We start from the raw sequence: 23,278 nt of genomic DNA, 5'->3' as shown, positions 1-23,278 counted from the left end.
GGGGTGATATTTCCAGAGAGGGACAAGGGGTAGTGGCCTCCTGAAGCTGAATGGAAATCATGTTAAGCTTGGAGGAGACATTTTTTTCACTAGAAAAGAGAAATAATAAGTCTGGCACTACTTTCAGTAAAGGGAAGGCTTCAGCTTTGACACCGAAGGAGCCAGTTAGCCATTGAGCACTTGGTAGACCCTGCCAAGGCCTTTATAGAAATTTCATCTTCTTAACCACACCCACAAGGTGGGCTGTCTTGTTTCCCTTTTATTGGAGTTGAGAAGTTTGAGGTTACTCAGTTGGCACAGAATGTGTCTCAGGTAGTCTGTCCTTAAGAAAAAGCCCTTCTGTAGTAAGAGTGCATGCTTGCAGAGTCAGTGCCTGAAGCTCAACACGTGACAGGGCCGAGGCTCCATGTGTGGTGAAAGCCGATATTCAGTGAAGGCAGCTGTTTCATTTGCTGTTATCTGGTGGATGGCAAAAGCACGAATGCCCAGAATAGCAAGATATTGCTACAACTTGGGGCTCACACCCTGTTTTTATAATCAAGCACAGGTATATGCATTATTTCATACACCTATACATGGTCATGAAAAATATTTCTTGAGTCCCCCAAATTCCTCAAATAATGAAGTGTTCCAAACATTTTCTGAGGATCCTTCCTGGGAATTTAAGAGTGTTCTGCTCAGTGTGGGCAGGAAGCAGAAAGAGAAATGTTTACCTCACTAGTGAAGCCTCTCTTACGCGCTGCCACGAGGGTAGAAGCACCCAGCCTTTGCTATATCCTCGCCTCCTTCTCCATCAAGCAAACCCACCTGCGCCCATCTCAGGAGGTTGGGTAGATCTTCAGCTTCCCACAGACTCACCACCCTTCTTTGCCAACCGCATCCTCATTGAGATGAGGGTCCTGTGCACATCCTAATTTAGAACTTAACGCCACACAAACATTTAATTCACTTTCACTTCACTATGCATTTGAGGAGGCCAATTTGTAGAAAGGGGAAATGATAGTCCCCTTGCCAACCATTATGTGGACATAACGATCTGCCATGGTATCCACTCTTGGGACTTTCTGTGCATGTCTATGAACTAAACTAGACTAGTAAGTTCCTGGCTTGTCAAAGAGCTAAGTTGCTTCTCTCCAAGGCTCTCCCATTCAACAGAGCAGCAATTTATGAAATAGATACAATCTCCTCCATGGTTCTCAGGGGACCAATTTTTATTGTGACACTACTAGAGAAAGATACTTTCATGCTATATCAATAATATCATTAGATATATGTTTTCCTTCCTGAGGATATGAGGAGACAGGTATATAGGTTAAGTTGCTTATCCCTGCTCCCACTTTATATGCTAACTGCCCTCTGAGAAACCAGGGGTTGAAAAACTTGCTCTGTATTTCCTTAGCTTTCCCCAGAGAGTTTATGCACTGACTGCTTTTTAGCCCCTGTCTTCCAAAAATGGACACAGGATGACCTTTTCCTCAGAAGCGTTTGGTGTCTTGTGTTAGAGAGGCCCAACTTTCTTTGGCAATTTTCTTTGAGCAGATAAATTGTTGAGTAACCTGGAGAGCTGTTTGCCCTCACTGAGCACAGGGCTGAGAGTTAATCACATCAGAATTCTAATCTTGGCTTTGACCCTCATTAGCAGCATCATTCTGTGCAAGTCCCTTAGCTCCTCTTGGTGTCTGTTTTCTATCAGAGAAATGAGAAATATGAATCCAATTGACCTCTCTATGCTCTGAGATTCTTTGACTTCGGAGACACCAGGAACAATGAATGGGAAGTGGATTTTATACCTTGTTCCCAAAGTGCTGTGCAGTTTCGACAAAATCAACCTAGGCAATGTAGACAGGCCATGGAGTCTGGTGTTAATATATTTACACCATTAAATGATATTGGAGTCCGCTGATGCCAGAGTCATCATCTCTAGCACCAGTTCTGGGAGTCTGGAGAAGATTTAGATCATCCCATTAGAGGCAAGGCCAGGTTAGACAATAGTGCATACACAGGACATAGCACGTCTACCTTGGGCAAGGCTGGCATGATTTGTTATCAATAGAACCGCCCCCCCCCCCCACTTCATACAGTTTTCTCTACTACCTAACTGATGGTTCCCTTTGAAGTGGGTGAAGAAGGAAGCTTCATTGAGCTTTTAGAAAAGGACCTTGTCATTCTGATTCATCTCCTATGGTAAATGGCGATGCAGTCAACACACACAATGATCACAGCACTAACTCAACATGTACTTAGAGAAGCGCACATTCCACAATAGACAGACAGACTAAACTTGGCTGGAGCCCACCACAAACAAGGGTTGGTAGATTTTTGTTGTTGTTGTTGTTGTTGTGATTCCATTTTCTTTTGTCTTCTTTCCTTTTGGGGGGAGGCATGAAGAAGATGGGCAATGCTCCTACTCCCTCTCACAAACCAATGCTATTTCTCCCTCCCCCAACCGATCATTTTTGACACTGGCAGGTGTGAATAGCCCTGAATGTCAGATCCCCAATAGATCAGTAGCATATGAAAAATGTCAGCAAACTAGCTCTTCTTGGGAAATAATTACAGTCACACTAGTGACTCAGATCACAATTGGGCCAAATCAATGAAACCAATGCTAGAGATGGTTCAAAGCACAAGCAAGGTCCAACTTCAAGTCTGGGATCTTCCTAAACCACCTGAAAACTACTGTGTGTGCCTTCCCCTAGCCAGGAGTCCGTCCACAGGTGTATCAGATTTCTACACAGTTGCTTATAACTGGAGAGAGGTTAAAAACCACGAACATAGGGCGTAGCACTCACATCTGGGTATCTGTCCTCTGCATCTAGGATACTACCTCTGACTTGCCTAACCCTTTTATTCCTTTCCTCTCCCCAGAAAAAGCAAGTGAGTCAGACCAAGATCCGGGTTATCTCCACTATTCTCTTCATCTTGGCTGGCTGCATCGTGTTTGTGACGATCCCTGCTGTCATCTTTAAATACATTGAGGGGTGGACCGCCTTGGAGTCCATCTACTTTGTGGTAGTCACTCTGACCACAGTGGGCTTCGGTGATTTTGTGGCAGGTAAGCAACCTGGGCATACCCAGTCACTTGGGCCTTCTTGGGGCAAAACAATTGGTTGGACGTCCCTTTCAAAAGGCATCATGATGCCCAGGATTGGGGGTTCAGTTCAGTTCTAATGTGCTTGGTCAGCAATCCCAAGGCCCTGGATCCAGATCAAAAGAAAGAATCAAAAGCATGATAACAGGTATTTTCAGAGGAAGTAAACAAAATGGCTCAATATTTATCAACTCAGTGTGATATAAACAGTATCAAGTTGTCTATCATCTATCTATCTATCTATCTATCTATCTATCTATCTATCTATCTATCTATCTATCTATCTATCTATCTATCTATCTGTTTATCTGTTTTTCATCCTGAGAAGAAAGGTAGGTCCCTGCTCCTTAAGCTGCTGACTTAGTGTTAGCATCACTGAATGCATTACATAAGGATGAAGTGAGGTTTTCATTGAACCTGAACTTTTCAACTGCATTAAGACTCCTTAAGTCAATCAATAAAGACCACAATTAGCCAAAGGCAAACATCAGACTCGGGAACAGTTATCATAGCTAACTGATCCGCAGTAAACAACAGGTAAAGTTCCTAACGCTGAAGTAAGAGTCTCTGCTACCCAGATGTAAGATACCCCCGCACTCCCAGTCTTTCCTTTTGCGAAGTACCAACTGCTATGGTCTGGATGGTATCCTAAAGCTTGGGAGAGAAACTGAGCCATGAGGAACAACTTTCTGTAAGCTTATTTAGGTCATCCCTTGGCAGTCACCCACAGATGATGGTCCCTAGGGAAAGACAACTGAGGTTCTGACAACTGAGGTTCTGATCTAAAATAAATACCACGAGAACAGAGGAGCAAAGAGCTGCGTCCCACCACCTTTAGACACTTTATAGGGCAGTTTATAAGGGGGAGTGTTTAGACACTGTATAGGGCAATGTATCGGGGGAGTGCTGACGATGGCTGTGCTAACATCAGTGTTCCCAGGACCATGGATAGTATGAGCACTTGAGAGGGACAGGCCTCTAAGCAATAGCTCTGCCCAATCTGTTGATCAGGAGGAAGCACAGAGCTCTGGCTTTGAGAACTGAAAGAGAAAGCACTTCTGAGGGTGAGAGTGGCCTGCTGAGCGGAGGGGAAGGCTCAAAGCTTGTTTCTGTATGCTAGTCTCTATTACTACTCCCTGTGGTCTGAGATCTCAGTACATTCTGGGGCTTTACACTTCATTACTCCAGAGAGGACGAGCTACCCTGTCAGTGGAGCTGTATTGTTTGGGTGGGTCTTCCTTACTAGTGCTTACAAAATTATATTTCCTTTACAAAGAGGCCTCCATAAACTAGGGTCTCTTAACCTGCACAATGCTAACCAAAATGGACCAGGTTCTTATTTTATTTATACATATACACGTGTGTGTGTTTGTGTGCACATGCATAATATAAAGTTTGTGTTTTCTTGCTCAGACCAGAGGCCAGCAAAGCCCAGTGATTTCCCTGTCTCTGCCCTGCTTGGAGCTGGGATAACAGGCATTTGTGGGATGTCCAGCTTCTTGGGTGGGTGCTGGCTTTGGAACTCTGGGTCTCATGATTTGACAGTAAGTGTTCTTAACTGCTGAACTGTTTCTCTAGCCCCCACATCAATTTCTTCTAAAGTCCAGTTTTCAGAGCGCACATGGATCAACCGGGCGTTTGTGTGCATGGAAAATGCACTCAGTGGGAGCTTGCCAGTGTACTTGTAAATAGACCTCTCTTAGACCTCCTGAGGATGGGCTCTGGGACCTCTGAAGATACTAGAATCAACAGATGCTCAAAGTCCCTCATAACAACAACGCAACTTTTACATAGAATATATGCACACACACCCCCCCCCCCCCGTGCATGTCCAATCATTTGTATGCAGGTGGCGTGTAATACTCAATGGAAAGAAAAGGCTATGCAAATAGTCATCATACTGTATTGTTTAGGGAGTAATGAGAATAAAAAGTCATGCATATGTCTGATACTGACATAATTTTTTTGTGAGTAATTTTGGTCCACTTCTCCTTGAATCCGCGTAGACAGTTTGTGGATATGTGGGTTGATTTGTCCTTTGTGTGATAGGGAGGGTTGTTGGACCATTCAAATAACCAAGAGTTGACAGTCACTGTGATCTGTTAGGCTATCAGCTCTACTAGAAATTAAACTGGGGATGGGAGAGAACCACTCAAGACTGATTGAAGCTTTCTTATACTGTTGACCCACTTTGGGACAGCCTAATGATGCTGCAATATTTCACAACCCTGACTGTGGATACGCAGAGCTTGCAACTCTGACCATGGCTGGTGAAAGGCTACCCAGAGGGGCATGCTCTATAGTGTTGGCTAGCACTCACCAGCCACGGCCTTGGCTGGGTGCTAGTGCTTGGCAAAGGCCAAAGGGGAAAGAAACACTTAAGGAAATGGGCTTAGTACCCAGCCCTGTGAACAGTTGGCTACGGGGAGAATGAAGGCTGCCGAACCAGAGCAAAGGAGAACCTGACACCTTGGAATCATTATTTTTTACTTTTTTTTTTTTAATATGTGTATGAATTTTTTTTCTGAACATATGTTTGTGCATCACATGTGTGCCCGATACCCTTGGAAGCCGCAAAAGAAAATGTCAAATCCCCTGCAATGTGCATTACAGTCACCATGTAGGTCTTCTGCAAGAGCTCTAAGCGCTCTTATCCCTGAGCCGCATCTCCAACCCCATTCCTACTGCAGTAGAATTCATGGGCTGTGTTGCAGATTACTTTTGATTTTACTGAGAGCCATAGGTCTCAGTGGGTTCTATCAGGCTTTCTGAGCTACTGTCACCAGAGAGCTTCAGTGATGGTGGACACGGTGACAATGACAACCCCATGGGCAAGGCTAGGAATATTTCGTCACCTAGTGTCCTGATCGTTAGTACAGCACCCATGAGTTGTCTTAGAGGCACCCTGCCTGCTTTCTGGGTGAGCAAAGGGTGCAGTCAGCAGTGCTAACAGTGAGGCTAGAATAAGTAGGAAATAAATATTTATTAAATAAATAATTATTTGGAATAAGTGACCATTTCTATTAATGGAACAGCTAGTCAATACCATTAGGCAACTGGCCAATTTGGTTTGATGGATTTTCTTTTTTTACTGTAATCTTTATAAAATGATGGGATTGAACTAGATGCCCTCACAGGCACGGTTTAGCTCTCGGCTATAGCAATTCTAATTGCCTGGCCTAAGTGATCCCCCCTGGATGAGCACCATGTAAACACCATCCCTCACTTAGCATCAAATCACTATTTCGTGGATCAAAGTCTTAATAATGCTGTTATACTTAATTTTACGTCTGCACATGCACTCATCTTTAATGCATGTGAACTTCAGGAGGAAATAACTTCAAGTATTTGAAATCATTTGGCATAGTGTATGTGTGTGTGTGTGTGTGAATATATATATATATATTTTTTCTTCTCTTTTCATTTTCCTTCTTCTTTCCCAACTCTTCTGTTCCTCCTTCTCCTGGCTTCTTCCTCTTGTTCTCTCCCCTTCTTCCCCCTCCTACTCCTTCCCACCCTCTCTGTCTGTCTGTCCTCATCAACATTATCCATCATCATCATCATCATCATCATCATCATCATCATCATCATCATGTCATTGTAATCTTCTTCCCCGACTCGTCTTCCTTTCTCCTTTTCAGAGTCAAATTCTCACCATGTAGCTCAGGCTCACCCTGAGTTCGCTGTGTAGCTCAGGCTGGCCTTGAACTTAAGAGTGGATCTTCCAGTCTTTGCCTCTTGAGGGATGAGATTATCAGCATGTACAAGCCCTCACGTGTTAATGTGGAGAATTCAGAGAAGTTTGAGAAAAACAAAATGATAGGTGGTGGGTCAGCTTCTGAAAATACTTTTCCTGGAAGTTCATTCATTGTCAACGGGGGCAGATGACTCAAGGTGGTTCCTGGCATTTTTCTGTTCCAGAATGAAGGGTTATTTTTAGTTGTTAAGAATCAAAGATATTAAGCTACAAGCCAGACTCCAGTTTCTGTTGGGTCTTGTTTCCTGCAAGCCTAATGGTCTAGAACTAGGTGTGGAAATGACATTCCTCTCCATGGACTGGAGTTTACTCTGCCGAAGACCAACTGCTGACCATGCTAAAGTACCATTTGGTTATTTTCAGGGGGAAATGCTGGCATCAATTACCGAGAGTGGTATAAGCCGCTGGTGTGGTTTTGGATCCTTGTTGGCCTTGCCTACTTTGCAGCTGTCCTCAGTATGATCGGAGACTGGCTGCGGGTTTTATCCAAAAAGACAAAAGAAGAGGTAGGACTCCTTCCAAACCCCATGGATGTCCTTGACACCCTTCATTGAGAAATGTCTGTTTCTGATTCCATGAGAGGATTGCCTGGCTTCTTTTTCCACTTATTCAGAAGCTAAGTTGAGTCCACAGTAGTTATTTCTAGATCTTTTAGTAAATAATTGCTTTAAAAATGTAAAGAGAAAAATAGGAATGACAAGCGATGATGGTTGGTGGCTTCAGAAAGAATGTGGGAGGCTTCAGGGACTCGTGGGGAGCCTGGGGAAGCTGACTGGCACTCCAGGTCTCAGGGTCAGCATGGAGATGGCCTGTTGGACACCACTAGATGAAAGTCATCGAACAGTGCCCAGCCACGGGAAAATAGGTTCAAGGGGTCCTTTCTGTGTGTATCCCCCATGTCCCTGTATATATCTTCCCCACGTACCCCCATTGTCAGATCCTCAGACTTTTATTCCTGTTGCCAGATACCTGCAGTCTTGACTCCTAGAAGTGTATTTGAAACGCATAGGCAAGAGAAGGAAGACAGAAGGAAAGACACAGAGCATTCATTCTTCTGCAAAGGCAGGAAGCTACATAGGAGGAGAAAGAGTAAAAGAAACAGGGAGATAACTCGACAAGAGAGGAACACAGAGTACATTTCAGGGCAGCTGTGCAGTTCATTTGGTAAAAAGGGACATAGATAGTTGCTGAGTGAGCCCCCCACCCCCCAACTTCCCCAGTTCTTGGGCTTACACATTACAAATGTTCCTGGCTTGTGTAAACATTCTCAATGCCATTTCCGAGTTGATTCCCTAGAGAATGACCTGCTCAATGTAGGCTTGAACAAAAGAGGAAGGGACAACAGAAACAAGAGTTTGCTAAATGCTAAACTCTGAGACATTCGCCTCTATAGGGAAGCAGAATGAGGCATAAGCAAGCAAAAGATTGGGTGATGAACCTCCAGCAAGACTTCACTTCCTAAGAAAATATTTTAGGTGGCATTGGTGGGCCTGCACCTTAACCAGGGAAATCTGGTTCTCAGGTACCATGGGTCTTCCTCAGACATGGTTGCAGAATGGCTCCAATAGAGGATAATTAACCGTCCCAGTTTGCCCAGGATGTAGGGGGTTTCCTTGGGCACACAACTTTTTTTTCTTTCTCAGTACCTCAGAGATTGAGCCCAGGGGTCTTGCAGGGGCTTGGCCATTGAGTTCTATCCTTAATGCCTGAGGTATTGGAAAGACAGGAAAGGACAAAAGTTTGTTGAGTGTTGACTTTATGGCCACGACTGAGTTAGGTGTGGTCTTTAATGTTATGTAATGAATAGAAGCTCCATGAGATTTCATGTGAGACACACACACACACACACACACACTGAACCAGAATCCAGATCTCTCCTCCAAATGTTATCACCTGTCTCTATTCAGCTCTAATTTCTCAACCCCAGATACTTCCAAGCTCTCTCTACTCCAGCCTGACATGGGCATCTAATTAGGTTTTAGAAAGCACCAGAGAAGATGTAGTGCTTTGTCTCTTTCCTTGGGAGATGATCTCCCCTGGTCTCCCCCCAGAGACAGCCTCTCTCATGGGATACCTGAGGGTTGTCGATTTTGAGAAAGTCTAAGAGGGGAGGGCTTTTTTTTTTTAAAATTTTTTTTTTTTTTAGTTTGTTTTGCTCTTCTGTCTTGTCTAGGTTGGTGAGATCAAAGCCCACGCAGCTGAGTGGAAGGCTAATGTCACTGCTGAGTTCCGGGAGACGAGAAGGCGGCTCAGCGTTGAGATCCATGACAAGCTGCAACGGGCAGCCACCATCCGAAGTATGGAGCGCCGGAGGCTGGGCTTGGACCAGAGGGCCCATTCACTGGACATGCTATCCCCTGAGAAGCGTTCTGTCTTTGCAGCCTTGGACACAGGCCGTTTCAAGGCATCATCCCAGGAGAGTATCAACAACAGACCCAACAACCTTCGCCTTAAGGGGCCAGAACAGCTTACCAAACATGGGCAGGGCGCTTCTGAGGATAACATCATCAACAAGTTTGGGTCCACCTCCAAACTTACAAAGAGGAAAAACAAAGATCTCAAAAAGACCTTACCCGAGGATGTTCAGAAAATCTACAAAACCTTCCGGAATTACTCTCTGGATGAAGAGAAGAAAGAGGACGAGACAGAAAAGATGTGTAACTCAGACAACTCCAGCACAGCCATGCTGACAGAGTGTATACAGCAGCAAGCTGAGATGGAGAATGGAATTGTACCCACAGACACCAAAGACCAGGGGCTGGAGAACAATTCTTTACTTGAAGACAGAAACTAAATGTTAAAGACACTGGAATTGGACTATGTGTTGTCTTGTTTTGTTTTGTTTTTGTCTTGTTTTTGTTTTAATATTCACACTGAGACACGTGCCTTAAATAGACTTCTTGTTAGTACAAAATTGCATAGCATTGAAGAAGATATTTCACTGTGCCATACACAACTGAAAGCTTGCTCTGCCAAAATGAACCAAACAAGAGCTTCATTTCAGACAGTGGCAGCAGGACAGTTGGGGGGCATTTGCACAGGTAGCAGGTGTCAGCTGTCCCTGTGAGGGGGAGTCCCAGTGGCAACGCTATAGTCCTCACACAGTGCCACTCTGGCACGGTGCACAGGCAAGGACAGCTTTCACTTAGACCAGCCTCTGAGAGGGTAGGTTTGTCTTTTGAGTCGAGTCTCCTTTCCCTAACCAGCCCTTAGTGATAGGTGGTGCACAGAAGGGGTGACTGTTTGTGAGGGACCCGATGGCTCTAGCAAGGGTTTGAGTAGATATTTTGACAGGCCACAGTGCAGAAAACCTACTCCAAAATGAATGTCCCTGGGACCCAAGAGTACCTGGAATTTGTTGGAAACTGATCAGAGCACACACGTTTTATAAGGTGCAATTGCTTTCTCATAAAAAAAACAAATCACAGACACATCCCACTGTGGGTATCTCCTTAACCAATGACAGAGGCCCACGGAACTTTATCCTTCTCGTGGGATAGGTAGTGTAGGCGGGCTTGCAAGCATTGGTGACTACACCACCTCAGCTGCTGCCTCGTTGGAAGGTAGATCATGCATTTTTCTTCAGTGGGTACGAAGGTAAAACAAAACAAAACAAAACAAAAAATTGATTTTTGGGACATACATACTCACTTTTCTACGGGAACTTTAATTATAACTTGTTTTGATAGGAGGGAGGAAATACCAAAATTATTGCCTTTGCATGATGCCAGTGGCTTGCTGTTCTGTCTAGCTGATCTTTTTTTTTAAATAAAAGATAAAAATAGACATCTTGCATTTGTGGGACACACCGAAGAGGACCATGGCATCTTTCCATCTCAGGGTTTCCTGTCCTTTTGGGTGTCGTAGAGTAGACTTAGCTATGAGCCTCAATTTGGCGATTCTGTACAAAGGAAAAGGAGCCTCTCACCAAACCCTTGTAAGACTGAACTGGTTTAAGTTGTTTGCAGGTTAAGTGCCGTTAACACATTGACAACACTGGAAAGGAATATGTAAAAGATTTTACTTTGTCCTTGTGTTTTGTGGATGCCTTTATCAAGTCCATTGTATGACTATGTTTCATTATGCCTTTAGTATGGGAACATAGCCTTTCTTATCTATTCACCCCACATCTGTTATGCACCAAAATGGGAACTCCCTCAGCATTGTTTCTAGTGGAGCAGTGATCAACATGCGATTGCTATGATTGTTTAACCTTTTATAATGTTCAGTGAAGGACCATTGTAGAAATGTGTGAGTTGTAGGGTTTGGAAGGCTAATTTAATGGATTTTTTTTTTTTATCAGAAAGGAGAAATTCATAGTAGGCCTTATTTCACCTGTGTATATGTCAACTTTAACCAGACTTGGCTGCATGTTGGTTCAGCTAGGGGCCCCCTGCCACTAAACATTTGAATCCTATATCATGAGGAAATTGCTGGCCATGGGTCTTCAAGACTCAGTACCACTTTTGGGGGATTTTCATGGAGTTTTCCATGAAAACTAATTAACTAAGCATATTTAACAAGAGATCACAGCACAAGTGGAGACTTCCAGAAACCATCTACCATTTTCCAACCTAGGGGAAAATTATGTCCACTGCCTCGCTGGTACCATTGAAGACTCATGTCCCCTGCCCATTTCCCTGAAATGTACTGCTTCCAGCTGTTCCCTTCTTGGAGCACAGAAGCCCACGTTTCCTAGCTCTCAGAGAAGCCTTCAGGATCTTGTTAAATATTTGAGAAGTCAAATAGTCATCGCTATGGTGAAGCCTTTTCTGTCAAGGGTTTGTCTGGCATCAGTCCTTCATCAGAGCAGAACACTGGCCCATTGGTGTTCCACATAGTGCTGTAGACTTGGAGAACATGATGTGTATGCAGGTATGGATACTGGGTTTTTATTATGGGTAGGGTCCAGCCTGACTCATTGTTTTAAGGAACAGCTAGATAAGTGGGACTTCCCTATCTAACAAGTTTCCTGATGACTTGGAGAACATGATGTGTGTATGCAGGTGTGGATGCTGGGTTTTTATTATGGGTAGGGTCCAGCCTGGCTCATTGTGTTTTAAGGAACAGCTAGATAAGTGGGACTTCCCTATCTGACAAGTTTCCTGATGAAACTGTCCATGGATCTCACCCGTATGCCCTTGTATGGTACCTGGGTACATCTTTATGGTTGTGTTAAAACTGCAGGCACTAGATCTATGTCTGGTATAGAAGCATCCCTGCCATCTGTGCCATTTATAGACTTGCTACTGGATTGGACATTTGACAGCACCCATTGAAACCTCACACTGTCAAGTTGGAAGTATTTACAAACTCTCTGTATAGTAGAGGGCACAGAGACTCAGGGAGGCTAAGCAACTTACCAGTGATGCACAGCAAGAACGTGGGAAAAGTCTGCAACATGCACCCTAGTGACTGAGAGTGTGTGTGGTCGTGGGTGTGACTGTATGCGTGCACACATCTTACAAGCTTCATGAGCACATTTGACAGAGGTGAGGAGAAGATAGTTTTTTTTTTTTTACCCCTAAGAGGGACTAAAATTTAGGGGGTAAAGCTGGCCTAAAGGCTTGCCTCTGAAGCTATCTGCTGCATGCTTTTGGACAGCACCTTTTCTGTATTGCTAGAAATGCCCCTCCAAAGTGCTCCTTTGCACTTTACTCGATTTTCTTGCAGGAACTCTTCATACAGCAGGAACTAGACAGCTCTGCAGTCTTCGATGCATAATCAACCAAATGGACCAGGTATATGAATCGGCGTGGGCATAGATGCATTCGTGAGAATCAAACCACAGTAATACTAAGACTCAAACATAACCTTGGGTTGAGAGTGTGTAGCCCATTCCCTGAGTGTTGGAAAATGGTTCTGTAGGACATCAAAGAAGACCCTCAATGAAGACTGTGTATGTAGACAAAGTGTTCCAAAAACTAAACTATGAAGTACTCTCCAAGGGAGAGGCTGATGGGCACATGAGAAGTTTCATTCCATGTATACATGCTAACTAAGCCTGAAGGTCTTGGTTGTTTGGAAGTCACTCGACTGTTACCCCTGTAAGCAGGGGAGCAAACAGTATGCAGACATGCGTGATAAGACAGCTGCTGCATGTTACATACAAACATCAGCCCAGCCTACCCTTTTTCCTCAGTAACCCTTGCCCCTCTTAAGCATAGAATAAGACATGTAAAGAGCACATGTTTGGTATCTTAGGTGGTCAGTTTTGTGCTTCATTTGGCAGCTGAGTATAGAATTGTTTTCTCATCTGGAGGTTTACTAGTGAGAGTCAATGGATGGTTGGGAGAGGTTAATATATATATATATATATATATATATATATATATATATATATATATATATATATATATATATATATATATATATATATATATATATTCCCAGACCTATCTCAGTAGTGATTCACTCTAGCAGTTTTCATCTTGGCTATAAGGCTGTGCAGTGTGCATGTGTGTAGCATGTGTGGTGTGAAAGGAGTCCCTGGCCTATAATTCAGGCATCTCAGATCACTATTGCTTGTGCTCTTCCACCCCCACAACCTGTGCTCATGGGCACACTGTTTTCCCTGTACCTCATCTGCACACCAAGGGAATGGCGTACAGATTATTATCAAAACCCCTTTCCAATTGTACAGTTCTCTGAGGCGACATTCCCCAGTCTGTGAGTTAATCAGACGATTATTAAGTTGGATTTCTGCACATTGATTAATGGCCCCATTCCCACCCTCAGTGTTTGTTTTCTGCATGGTTGATGGACACCAGATATATTTGAGAGACTGGTGTCCAAATTAGGAATACACCCTATATAGGGTCTATCCTAGCTCTTAGCACGCTGTTGTTGTGCAAAGCACACAATGCAGAGAGCTTCTTTTGTTTTGTGGGGTGGGGTGGGGTCATCGGGGCAATGGTGTTAAGGCTAGTCAAAGACCTGTAAGCCATTGCTATCTGCACTCAGTTGTACTAAATGTTCCCTTGACTTCATTATGAATTCATGTCCTTCCCCCTGTCCCATCCTCCTGGTACTCAAAGGCACCTATGTGCAGGAAATGACTTCTCTGGTCCCACGGTGGGAAGTTCTAGCTGTGCTAAGTATTAGCAAACAACCCTTTTCCAGTTCTGAGGCATCGTTTCCTGGGGAATCAAAGCTGCTATTTACGTGCTTGGTCTAGGATCAGGGTTCTGGTTGAAGCACTTGTGGCTCACTGGACTGGGGAATGATGTTAACCATCCAGTGTGCAGAGTGATTTCAACATCAAAGGAAAAGAAGCAAAACAAGTTCGAAGAGCCTCTCTATAAAAGAAAACAAGCCCCATTGTCTTCTGCCCTTTGGATTTCTGCATTTTGTCAATGCTTCATTTTTTTTTTTTTTAAAATCACTGTTAGGATACAGCTGTATGCAAAGACAAGAGGCTGAGGGTAGGCGTGGAAAGCCTCAGCTGATATTAATAACAGCCTCAAAAAGACACACAACTGAGCTCTAAAATGAAGGCCACTTTCATTTGGCATTTCGAGTGCTGTTGAGTCTGCGTACAGTGTGGCAGCTACAGGGCTCTGATAAAGTCCTGCAGTCTGTCCTGGTGTGGTAGCCATGTTACACAACACTGTGACCCCTTCCCTGTTCCATGTGCTTCTTGGTCCTTCCATGTCGGTAGATCATATGACACCAGCTGAGTGGTATAGAGAAGTGAGAGGGTGTCTCTGACTTACTGGGTCTAGTTATTTTCACAGGTATGGGAGGTTGGGGGACCCCGTTATGTTCTTTGTCCTTAAGTTCTCTGTTCTTTGTCCTGTGCATTACAAAAGAAACCCCTCTGAGAATCTTCCAGCCCATCAGCTCAGTCAACTTGCGCCATAGATGCTGCTTCATGTTCTGTCCCACGTGTGGTGCTCTAGCTGGAAGGAAGATGCCTAGATGGGCTATGCAAACTACCCCAAATGCTAACCTCCAGATCCTTCTGCCCCAGAGCTGCAGGCAAGGGACCCAGTGATGACCAACCATAGATCCATGTGTGGAGATGTTTTACCTATTTTTTTTTTTGTAGGCTTTCATGGTGCTTTTTTTTTTTTTAAAGGCATTTTACATTAGTATTGGGGGGCATTTCATATTGTTCTTAGGAGAAGTGGGGATTTGCTTGTAACATTTCAATAAGCTGTGCTGCTATTGCCCTTATTTGAAGATGTAATTTTTTTCAATGATGGAGAACATTGCAACAAAGACCTTCTGGAAGTTCCAATCTAATGTCTGTCCTGTTTTCCTTCCTTTTAAGGGACATGAGTGGTTCATAGTGACTGAATTGGGCTCTCTGTTCAGGGCCACAGGATAGGTTCTTTACCTGACTTCCACTGAGTCATCAGCATATCACACTATGTTCATGAGCACAGAGCCAGGGGAACTGTCTGGAGGAGGAGTCTGGAACCCCTCAAGGAAAGAAATACAACAAACCAGCATTTGGTCTGTGCTCTTACGTTCATTTTTCTACCTTTTATCTTATTTCAGTTGCATGCTGCTGGGGGTTGGGCAGCAGGTTAAACCACATTTTGCATGCAAAAAAAAAAAAAAAAACCCCAAAAAACAAAAAACAAAAAACAAAAAAAACTACATCTGGACATCGTAATAGGTCTGCTCTTGTGAAAGGTACAACTTCTCAGTTGCAGACATCACAAGATACATTTGATATGCTCTTGCTGCCTATGTCTTCCATGATGGGGTGGCAATATATAAGAACCAAATCTGGACACCTATCATGTACTAGGTTGTCTACTAGTAGTTGACAAGCATCCCACTTAGCCTTCCAAAGAAAAAAGTATCAACATCTCACAGGTGACTGCCTTGAGCCTCTGAGAAAAGGAACAAGCAACCTCCAACCAGTTCAATCAGCCGTCAACCTGAGTCTCTCTAGGTTGAGTAAAGCACGGGATAGGCTCTTTTGCTTTTCAGTAAAGGTGGCATGATTCTTTCAGATCCACCTGTCCTCCCTCTTTCCTCCTGGTGAGGAAGGAATTCTATGATGTCAAAGGTATAGACCAACTAACTGGCTTCCATGTTAGTTGAAGTCAAAATCAAGTTTAGGTCTGCTGGTCATTGCTGGTGAGGGACAGGTCTGGTTCACATTTACATTGTCTTTCTGGGCCTACCACAGTGCATAATTCATGCTAGGAGAGCTCTGATTTCTTTAAAAAAAAAAAAAGCAGCATAAATAGGCCAGTTGACCACCTTGGCCTTTAGGATAAAATCCAAAAATATGGTTTACCAGACCCTGCACAATGTCATATGTCATTACAAATCAATCTCTTCTGCCTCCATTCGGAATTACTTTCAAGCTCCTCAAATGGCCTGCTCCATTTTTCTTATCTCATTTTTCTCATCTTTCCAACTTTTTATATCTGGGGTTCTTCCAGGAGTTGTCTCCACTTGAGTCCTGGGTTCCAGTCCTATCTGGCAAATTTGAGTTCCTTGGATGAATTTGAAGAGGTATCCCCAAGAAATCTTTTCATAACTTTTTCCAGCACTTTAGAGCAAGTCACCCATCTTCAATTCAACCCAACTAGACTTTCCCTCAGCTGGACATTTGCTAGACTAGGTCTTAACTGATGCCTCCTGTACTGGCTAGCTTTGTGTCAACTTGACACAGCTGGAGTTATCACAGAGAAAGGATCTTTAGTTGGGGAAATGCCCCCATGAGATCCAGCTGTGGGGCATTTNCTCAATTAGTGATCAAGGGGGAGAGGCCCCTTGTGGGTGGGNCCATCTCTGGGCTGGTAGTCTTGGNTTCTATAAGAAAGCAGGCTGAGCAAGCCAGGGGAAGCAAGCCAGTAAAGAAAATCCCTCCATGGCCTCTGCATCAGCTCCTGCTTCTTGACCTGCTTGAGTTCCAGTCCCGACTTCCTTGGTGATCAACAGCAGTATGGAAATGTAAGCCGAATAAACCCTTTCCTCCCCAACTTGCTTCTTGGTCATGATGTTGTGCAGGAATAGAAACCCTGACTAAGACACCTCCCTTGTCTGTTTTATTACATGATATGCTCTTGGGCTAGAGGCTCTGTCTGTTGCTCTCATCCTCAGCACTGAAAAAGGTAGTTAATACAGACACTCAGAGAGAGGATCACTTTAATAATTATTGCTGAGAATATTTTCATCCTTCCAAGAGGATTTAAACTTTTACAAATTGGAAGGTTACCTGGAGAGAAGAGTGATAGTTCAGGTCGTTTCTCCCCCAACTATTTATATCATTTTGGGAAAGCCAAGTTCATCTATAAAGAAATGAGATATATCTTTTATTTATTTTTTTTTTTAAAAATGTAATTCCAAAGTCAGCCAGACAGTGGTGGTGAACACCTTTAATCCTAGCACTCAGGCGGCAGAGGCAGGTGGATCCTGAGTTCAATACCAGCCTTGTCTACAGAATAAGTTCCAGGATAGCCAGAGTTATACAGAGAAACCCTGCCTCACAAAACCAAAAAGGAAAAAACAAAACCAAAAACAAAAAAGCATATGTAATTCCAGAACGTTAATCACAGGCAGTGACGGAAGTAATTAGACCAGAAAGATGACTACCCTGTAGACCGTCTCTCATCTAGGTCTTTGGATACTCGCAATGTACATTTAAAAGCCAATATGACTATAGAGAGAATTGGAATGTAAATGGACACAGGGAATAAGATATTGTGCCTTCTGGGGATATCCACTGCTGTGTTGATGAGGAAAGCTCATCAACTGCACATTTTCTTCCTTTCCCTGTTAATCTGGGTGTATTTGTAGAATCCATTTTAAGGTTATAGTCCCAGGTAGAAGTTCTGCAAACTATGCTGTGCGAACCCCTGCATGTCTTTGAGAAGCCTTCAGGGGCTTCTAGAGGTCTGATCTATTTCCAGCACAGTATAAAGACAATGTTTGCCTCTTGTTCACTCTCGCTTTTCCCCATGAGAATACACTTGACAACAACTGACTAGCACCAGTACTTCCTGGCACATGGGCAAGGTAATCTGGTACCATCTGATAAGCATAATTGTTTTCCAAAATGACAGCAAACGACCTTGCATTTCTTAGAGTATGAAGTGTCATGTTGACTGTTGGTCTTCCTGTGCAGTTTGTATCCCCTGGGATCCTTTCAGAGACTGAACCACCAACCAAGGAGCATTATGTGGGCCTCCCCCAACATATATAGCAAATGTACAGCTCAGTCTTCTTATGGGTCCCCCCCTAACAATTGAAGCGGAGTCCATCCCTAAAGCTGCTGCCTGTCTGTGGAATCTGCTCCCCTAACTGGGCTGCCTAGTCTGGTTCTCACTGGGAGAAGATGAGCCTAGCCCTGCAGAGACTTGATGTGACAGGGTGGGGGATAGCCAGAGGTGCCTCCACCCTCTCAGAGGAGAAAAAGAGGAGGGGAGGGACTTTGTGAGGGGGGCAGTGGGGTGGGTAGTTATATGGAAGAGTTTGGAGGGAAGAAGGAGAAATGTTGTAACTATAATATTATAATCCCCAAAATATGAGAAAAAAAAAGTTCGAGATGTAATAATTTCATTAAAAAGAGCTTCCTGCTTGCCCTCAAGAGTAATGGATTTCAGCTGTGGCTACAGATTTGTTCTTCCAGGCCTTCCCTAGCTGCTCCTGGGAGAAATTTAAGGCCCTCTCTTTCTTGGCTACTGTGTAAGCTACTGGAAGAAACTTTCTAGACGCTTCTCTGGTATTTCTAAAAGAGATTAGACAGCCTTCCTGGTGATGCCTTGGTTGCCCCTGCCCCCTGTTCATTGTTTCCCATATCCAGACAGCTCCTACAGGGAGCCCTCTTTGTCTTGTTTTCAGTGACACAGGAGAAGAGTTTAGAGGATGTATGCCATAAACCTCAGCGTTGAGCAAAAGGAGTCAGCCGAGTCCTAGCAGAAGAGAGCTTAGACTTGCCTGAAACAGAGGGCAGGATGCCATGCGTGAGGGGTCTAGGACAAAGGGCTATGGTCCAGGCAAATAAGACAGTCTTTGGATAATTTCTGGAGTTAGAATACTGACCATTATGGTATGTTTACCCTGGCTACATATATGAACTTACAACAACCATGGGAGCCAAAATAGTGTAGCATACTTGGAACAAATAAAAATACTAGTTTAGAAAGTGCTAAAACATTCCCAAGTCTGTGAATTAAAATCAACAACAAAACAAAACAAAACAAAATATCCCAATTACAATAATTTCCCCTCAGAGTTTTTGAATTTGAGAATGCTAACATGTCAGTAGTTTCAAATTTCTATTATTTCAAGTCATTTTTTGTTCTGACATATAGTCACCAACGGTGTCCACAGTTTTTTATAAAGCATATTTTCTCTCATAATAAATGGAACAGCCATGCTTACTAAATGAGTTTAGATCATTCTGGGTAAGCATTTTTCTTCACTTTTAATGTGCTAAAATTTCAATCTTTGCCGGTACAGTCACCCGAATTTTTACCAGTTGCCTCCATTGGAAGGCAACCTTTGAACTACTTGCAAATGTTTTAGGCAGAAAACAATAGCAGGGCCTTTGCAATGAGTGAACTCACTCTGTGGAGGGGAACTTTGGAAAATATTAACATCCAACCTCAACTGTAAATGGAGTAGGGACAGACAGGACAGTACTGGATGCCAGCAGAGTTCACAGGTTTACATTGATAACATTTCTGGGTTTGAGATTACAATTACAACCTTTCTCCCTTCCTTCTCTGTAAACCCTCCCATACACCTTTCCTTGTGCTCTTTCAAAGTTTCTTTTTCATTAACTGTTATTACGTTTCAATATTTTATCTAAAACATTCCCCCATGCTTTAAGCATATCCTGCTCTTGTGTTTTTAAATGTTGCTTTGGGGGGTCCACTAAAGGAGGAAATGTAATGAGCCATTTTCTTATGTACACAAGTGGATACAAATCCAAAACAATTTCTCTCCTCACTCCCCAGGGCAGGAGGAAGACAACTAACAGCAGTGGCAACTGGTTCAAGTTGCGTACAGCCCCTCGTTGAACAGAATAGAGCCGTATTTTGGATGAGGCCTAGAGAGAGGGACAGGGGCATCTTAGTCACCTGATGTGCCCTTCAAGACTGACTGCACCGAGGCAGTCAAAGCAAGCTTCCTGGAAGAGGAAATCTCCTGAGGCAGGTGCAGAACCTGTATGGGAGCAGAAGACCTTCAATAGTTCCCAGATATGATCCTGTGTAATTTAAAAATGTGCGGAGAATACCACAAATACTGCAAATGTATCCTCTGTTGCTATAAGATGTTTTCTGTGAAAGGAGGTGGGTGTGTGGCTTGAATGTGACTGAATGCATCACAGAAGCTAAACCAAAGTGAAAAGACAAAGAGGACCGTCACCATTGGCCATGGGTTACAATGGGAACTCTTAACTCCTTCTGAAAGCATGTGCAATTGACTAACATACAAACTTTAGTGTTTCTTCTGTCTGCATGCCCCTCCCTCCACACCCTTCTGTCCAGCGAAGGAGAAGACCATGTCTCCATTCCCTCTAGAAAGGAATATGGTGGCTGGAGTCTGCCTGGCTTTTTATGTCAGACACAGAGGATTTCCCGTGATTGCGAGCCGACTTGTAACACAGTGCTGGGAGAAACAAGTTCTTCCCTAGGTTGGAGGACAGGGCACAGAGGATTTGGTCCCACACTCTGTGCAGTGCCATGAAGCGAGAAAATGCATCATCAGCTTCTGCAGGTGGCCACAAGGGTCATGAGCACCCTCTGATCAGCTGGGAACCCAGCCCAAACCATCTACCTACACACATACAGTCTCCCATCATTGAAGGAAGGATAGTTCTGGAAACTGGCATTAAGATGATTTACAGAAAGGGCGTTTCTATTTTTGCATAAACATCCAACTCTTTTCGCTTTCTCTTTTCTGTGCTAAATGTGTCTTCTTGACTTGTATCTGTATCACAGTGTTTCTGAGGCAGAAGCAAGAGAGGATTGCCATGCTGGGACACTATGAATATGTGTGTCATTTCAGCAGCTAAAAATCTTTTCAGAAAAGGCACCAGCAAGGCAGTCTGCTGTAACTGGGCATCAAGAACACCCACAATAAACTCTTACTGTCTTATAGCTTTCTGCCTCAGTGGGTAGTTATGAGGGTGCAGAGGAGAATACGTCCCTGAGACTGAGCAGAGCTTGGAAAAGGGTCCAGAATTTGGGAATTGCCTTGATGGGAAAGAGACCCAGGCAGATGCATGGCTACTCTCTGAGAAGCCAGCTACCTATCTGTTTTCACTCCCGTATAAGCTCCTTTCCCTAGTTGGCATCTGCAGGAACCAGAGCAGGCAGGCAGGACCACTCTCTCTATATGTGGTCACATATATCCTAATAAATAGGCTCCTGTGCTCTAGTTCCCTCCTTTCCTCCCTCTTTTCCTCTCCCTAGACCTACAAGGAACTTCTGGAAGAAATTAACTCTAAGGAAGTCACAGTACTTTGGCTGAACAGTTTGGATGAGCCCGGCAGCATTGCAAGGCATAAACCCTCTTGCTCCTTGTAGGACCCCCACCCCCAGAACAGTTTGCTACCTGCTGATCCTAACACAAGCAAGGGAAGTGGAGGCAGACGGGAGGAAAGCAGAAACAGTCTAACAGAATTCTCTTTATTCTCTCAGACACCTGCATCCTTGTGGGGGACCCTATTAACATAAAAGACAAAAAAAAAAAGATACAGGCAAAAACATCTACAAGAAGGTAAAGGAATCCAGCCATTCTGGGGAACCCCCCCCCCAAAAAAAAAATTCCTTAGCTTGGAAGATAAAAATAACAGAAGCAGAGAGGAAAAGGGCAGGACCCAGAGAAGAGAGAACATTAGGTCAGAGACGTCTGGGTAGGGGCAGGAGCTAAGCTGGAAGGGAGATACCTCTGGATAACAAGAGGCTTAGGAACATGGCTTACTTTGTCTTGACCCAGGCACAAAGAAGACATGTCAAAAAGTGCCTTCCCCTCCCCCCTCCCCCCAAGCCTCAATAGGAGCAGGTTCTGAGCAGTTAAGAAGTTTGGGAAAGATGGCTTCAGAAACAATCTAAAGCAGTGGTTCTCAGCCTGAGAGTGGGTCCCTTCTCGGTGTGGAGTGGGGTCAAACAGCGGCGTGTTCACAGGGGTCACCTAAGACCACCGCAAAACACATACTTCTGATGGTCTTAGGAACCAACGGAGACACTGCTCGTTGGTCTGGCTCCAGGAGGATCCACTCACAAGCAGATGAGTACCCCGAGTGCTGACCCATCACTTAAGCCCTCATCAAGTACAGGAGGTGTATGTGACGTACTTATGAGGAGCAGGAGCAAGTGTAGAGAGCAACTACTGGGTTGAAAGCATCAGTATTGAAGTAAAACAACACTTCATGAATCAGAATTCCTGGGTAAAGCCAAGAACTGAAAGATCAACTACTGCAAAACAAACAAACAAAAACAAAAAACAAACAAAAAACACACACAAAAATTCTGTACCATGGAAACTTAAATCTGGATGCTGATCGATCTTTTTATGTGGTTGACATGAACACTGCCCACTTGCAATAGTAACAGGTATTTTAAAAAAAAGAGAGAGAGAATAGTAAATCATAGAAAACTTTCATGAAGCATTGACCCAATTATGCCATATGGCATCTTTTGCGTTATTAAAGTTATTGTATTATTTTCATTAGAAAAGCCACCCCATGACAATGGATCATGTAGAGAAGAACATTAAGAAAATATAGTGAGGGTTTTTTACAGAGTTGAGAAGTTGCAATGTGCTATTTGTTTTGAGTTCTAACAGCTGAATCTATAAAGCTGAAAAACAACCTAAGAATGCCATTTTGACAGCAGGCATCCACCAGAGCTCGGCAGGCAAGGATCCCAACTATTTTAGAAGCAAAGCTGTTAGACACAAGAATGCCAGCCTTGACACTGGTGGCAGGTACCCCCCAAACAAAGGGTGTCAGCCATCAAAACTTCAAATCTAGGTTCTAAAGTGAGAAGACACCCCCCCCAGCACCCAATCCCCTGCCACTCCCGTGTCAAATCACATCCAATTGAAAGGACCCAAAGGGTACTTAGTTGAGGAGATTAAGGAGCACCTTCAAGGAGGAGAAAATGGGCAGAGAGGTACCATGACCTCTGTCTTCTGCCAGGGTTTCTAGCAGCCATCATTCTGTGCTACGAAAGGTAAGGAGATGACTTCAACAGAATCAGCCCTTCCTGGGGTCTGAGAGAAAACAGCCCACCCACCAATATTTGAAAACTGGTAGGAAGCCTGCTTGACTCTTACTAGAGCATCTTGAAGGTTGGAGGCCAGATACCATAAGCATCTTCAACTTGATTCAAATTCAAGCTGTCCATCACAAGCTGGTCCCAGGCAGCCCAGGGACTGATGTCATCAGCGGCACTAAGCTATATGCTAAACCCGAGAAATAGGTCATACTTAATACTTCCACACAA

At 43.9% G+C, this 23,278-nt stretch overlaps 1 protein-coding gene across 2 annotated transcripts in view; it reads left to right on the top strand.

Moving 5' to 3' along the window:
- The window catches only part of Kcnk10 (potassium two pore domain channel subfamily K member 10), a 132,076-nt gene extending 118,941 nt beyond the window's left edge, over nt 1-13,135 (top strand). For both annotated transcript variants that reach the window (XM_021201643.2, XM_021201640.2), the window contains exons 5-7: nt 2,869-3,055; nt 7,212-7,354; nt 9,022-13,135. In XM_021201643.2, coding sequence (XP_021057302.1) covers nt 2,869-3,055; nt 7,212-7,354; nt 9,022-9,642 — 951 coding nt within the window. In that variant the 3' untranslated portion in view covers nt 9,643-13,135. The remainder of the gene's footprint in view (nt 1-2,868; nt 3,056-7,211; nt 7,355-9,021) is intronic.
- The last annotated feature ends 10,143 nt before the right edge of the window (nt 13,136-23,278 follow it).

Source organism: Mus pahari, chromosome 7 (assembly GCF_900095145.1).
Source record: "Mus pahari chromosome 7, PAHARI_EIJ_v1.1, whole genome shotgun sequence".
In the NCBI taxonomy this organism is placed as follows: domain Eukaryota; kingdom Metazoa; phylum Chordata; class Mammalia; order Rodentia; family Muridae; genus Mus; species Mus pahari.
This window is presented reverse-complemented; position numbering and strand designations above follow the sequence as displayed.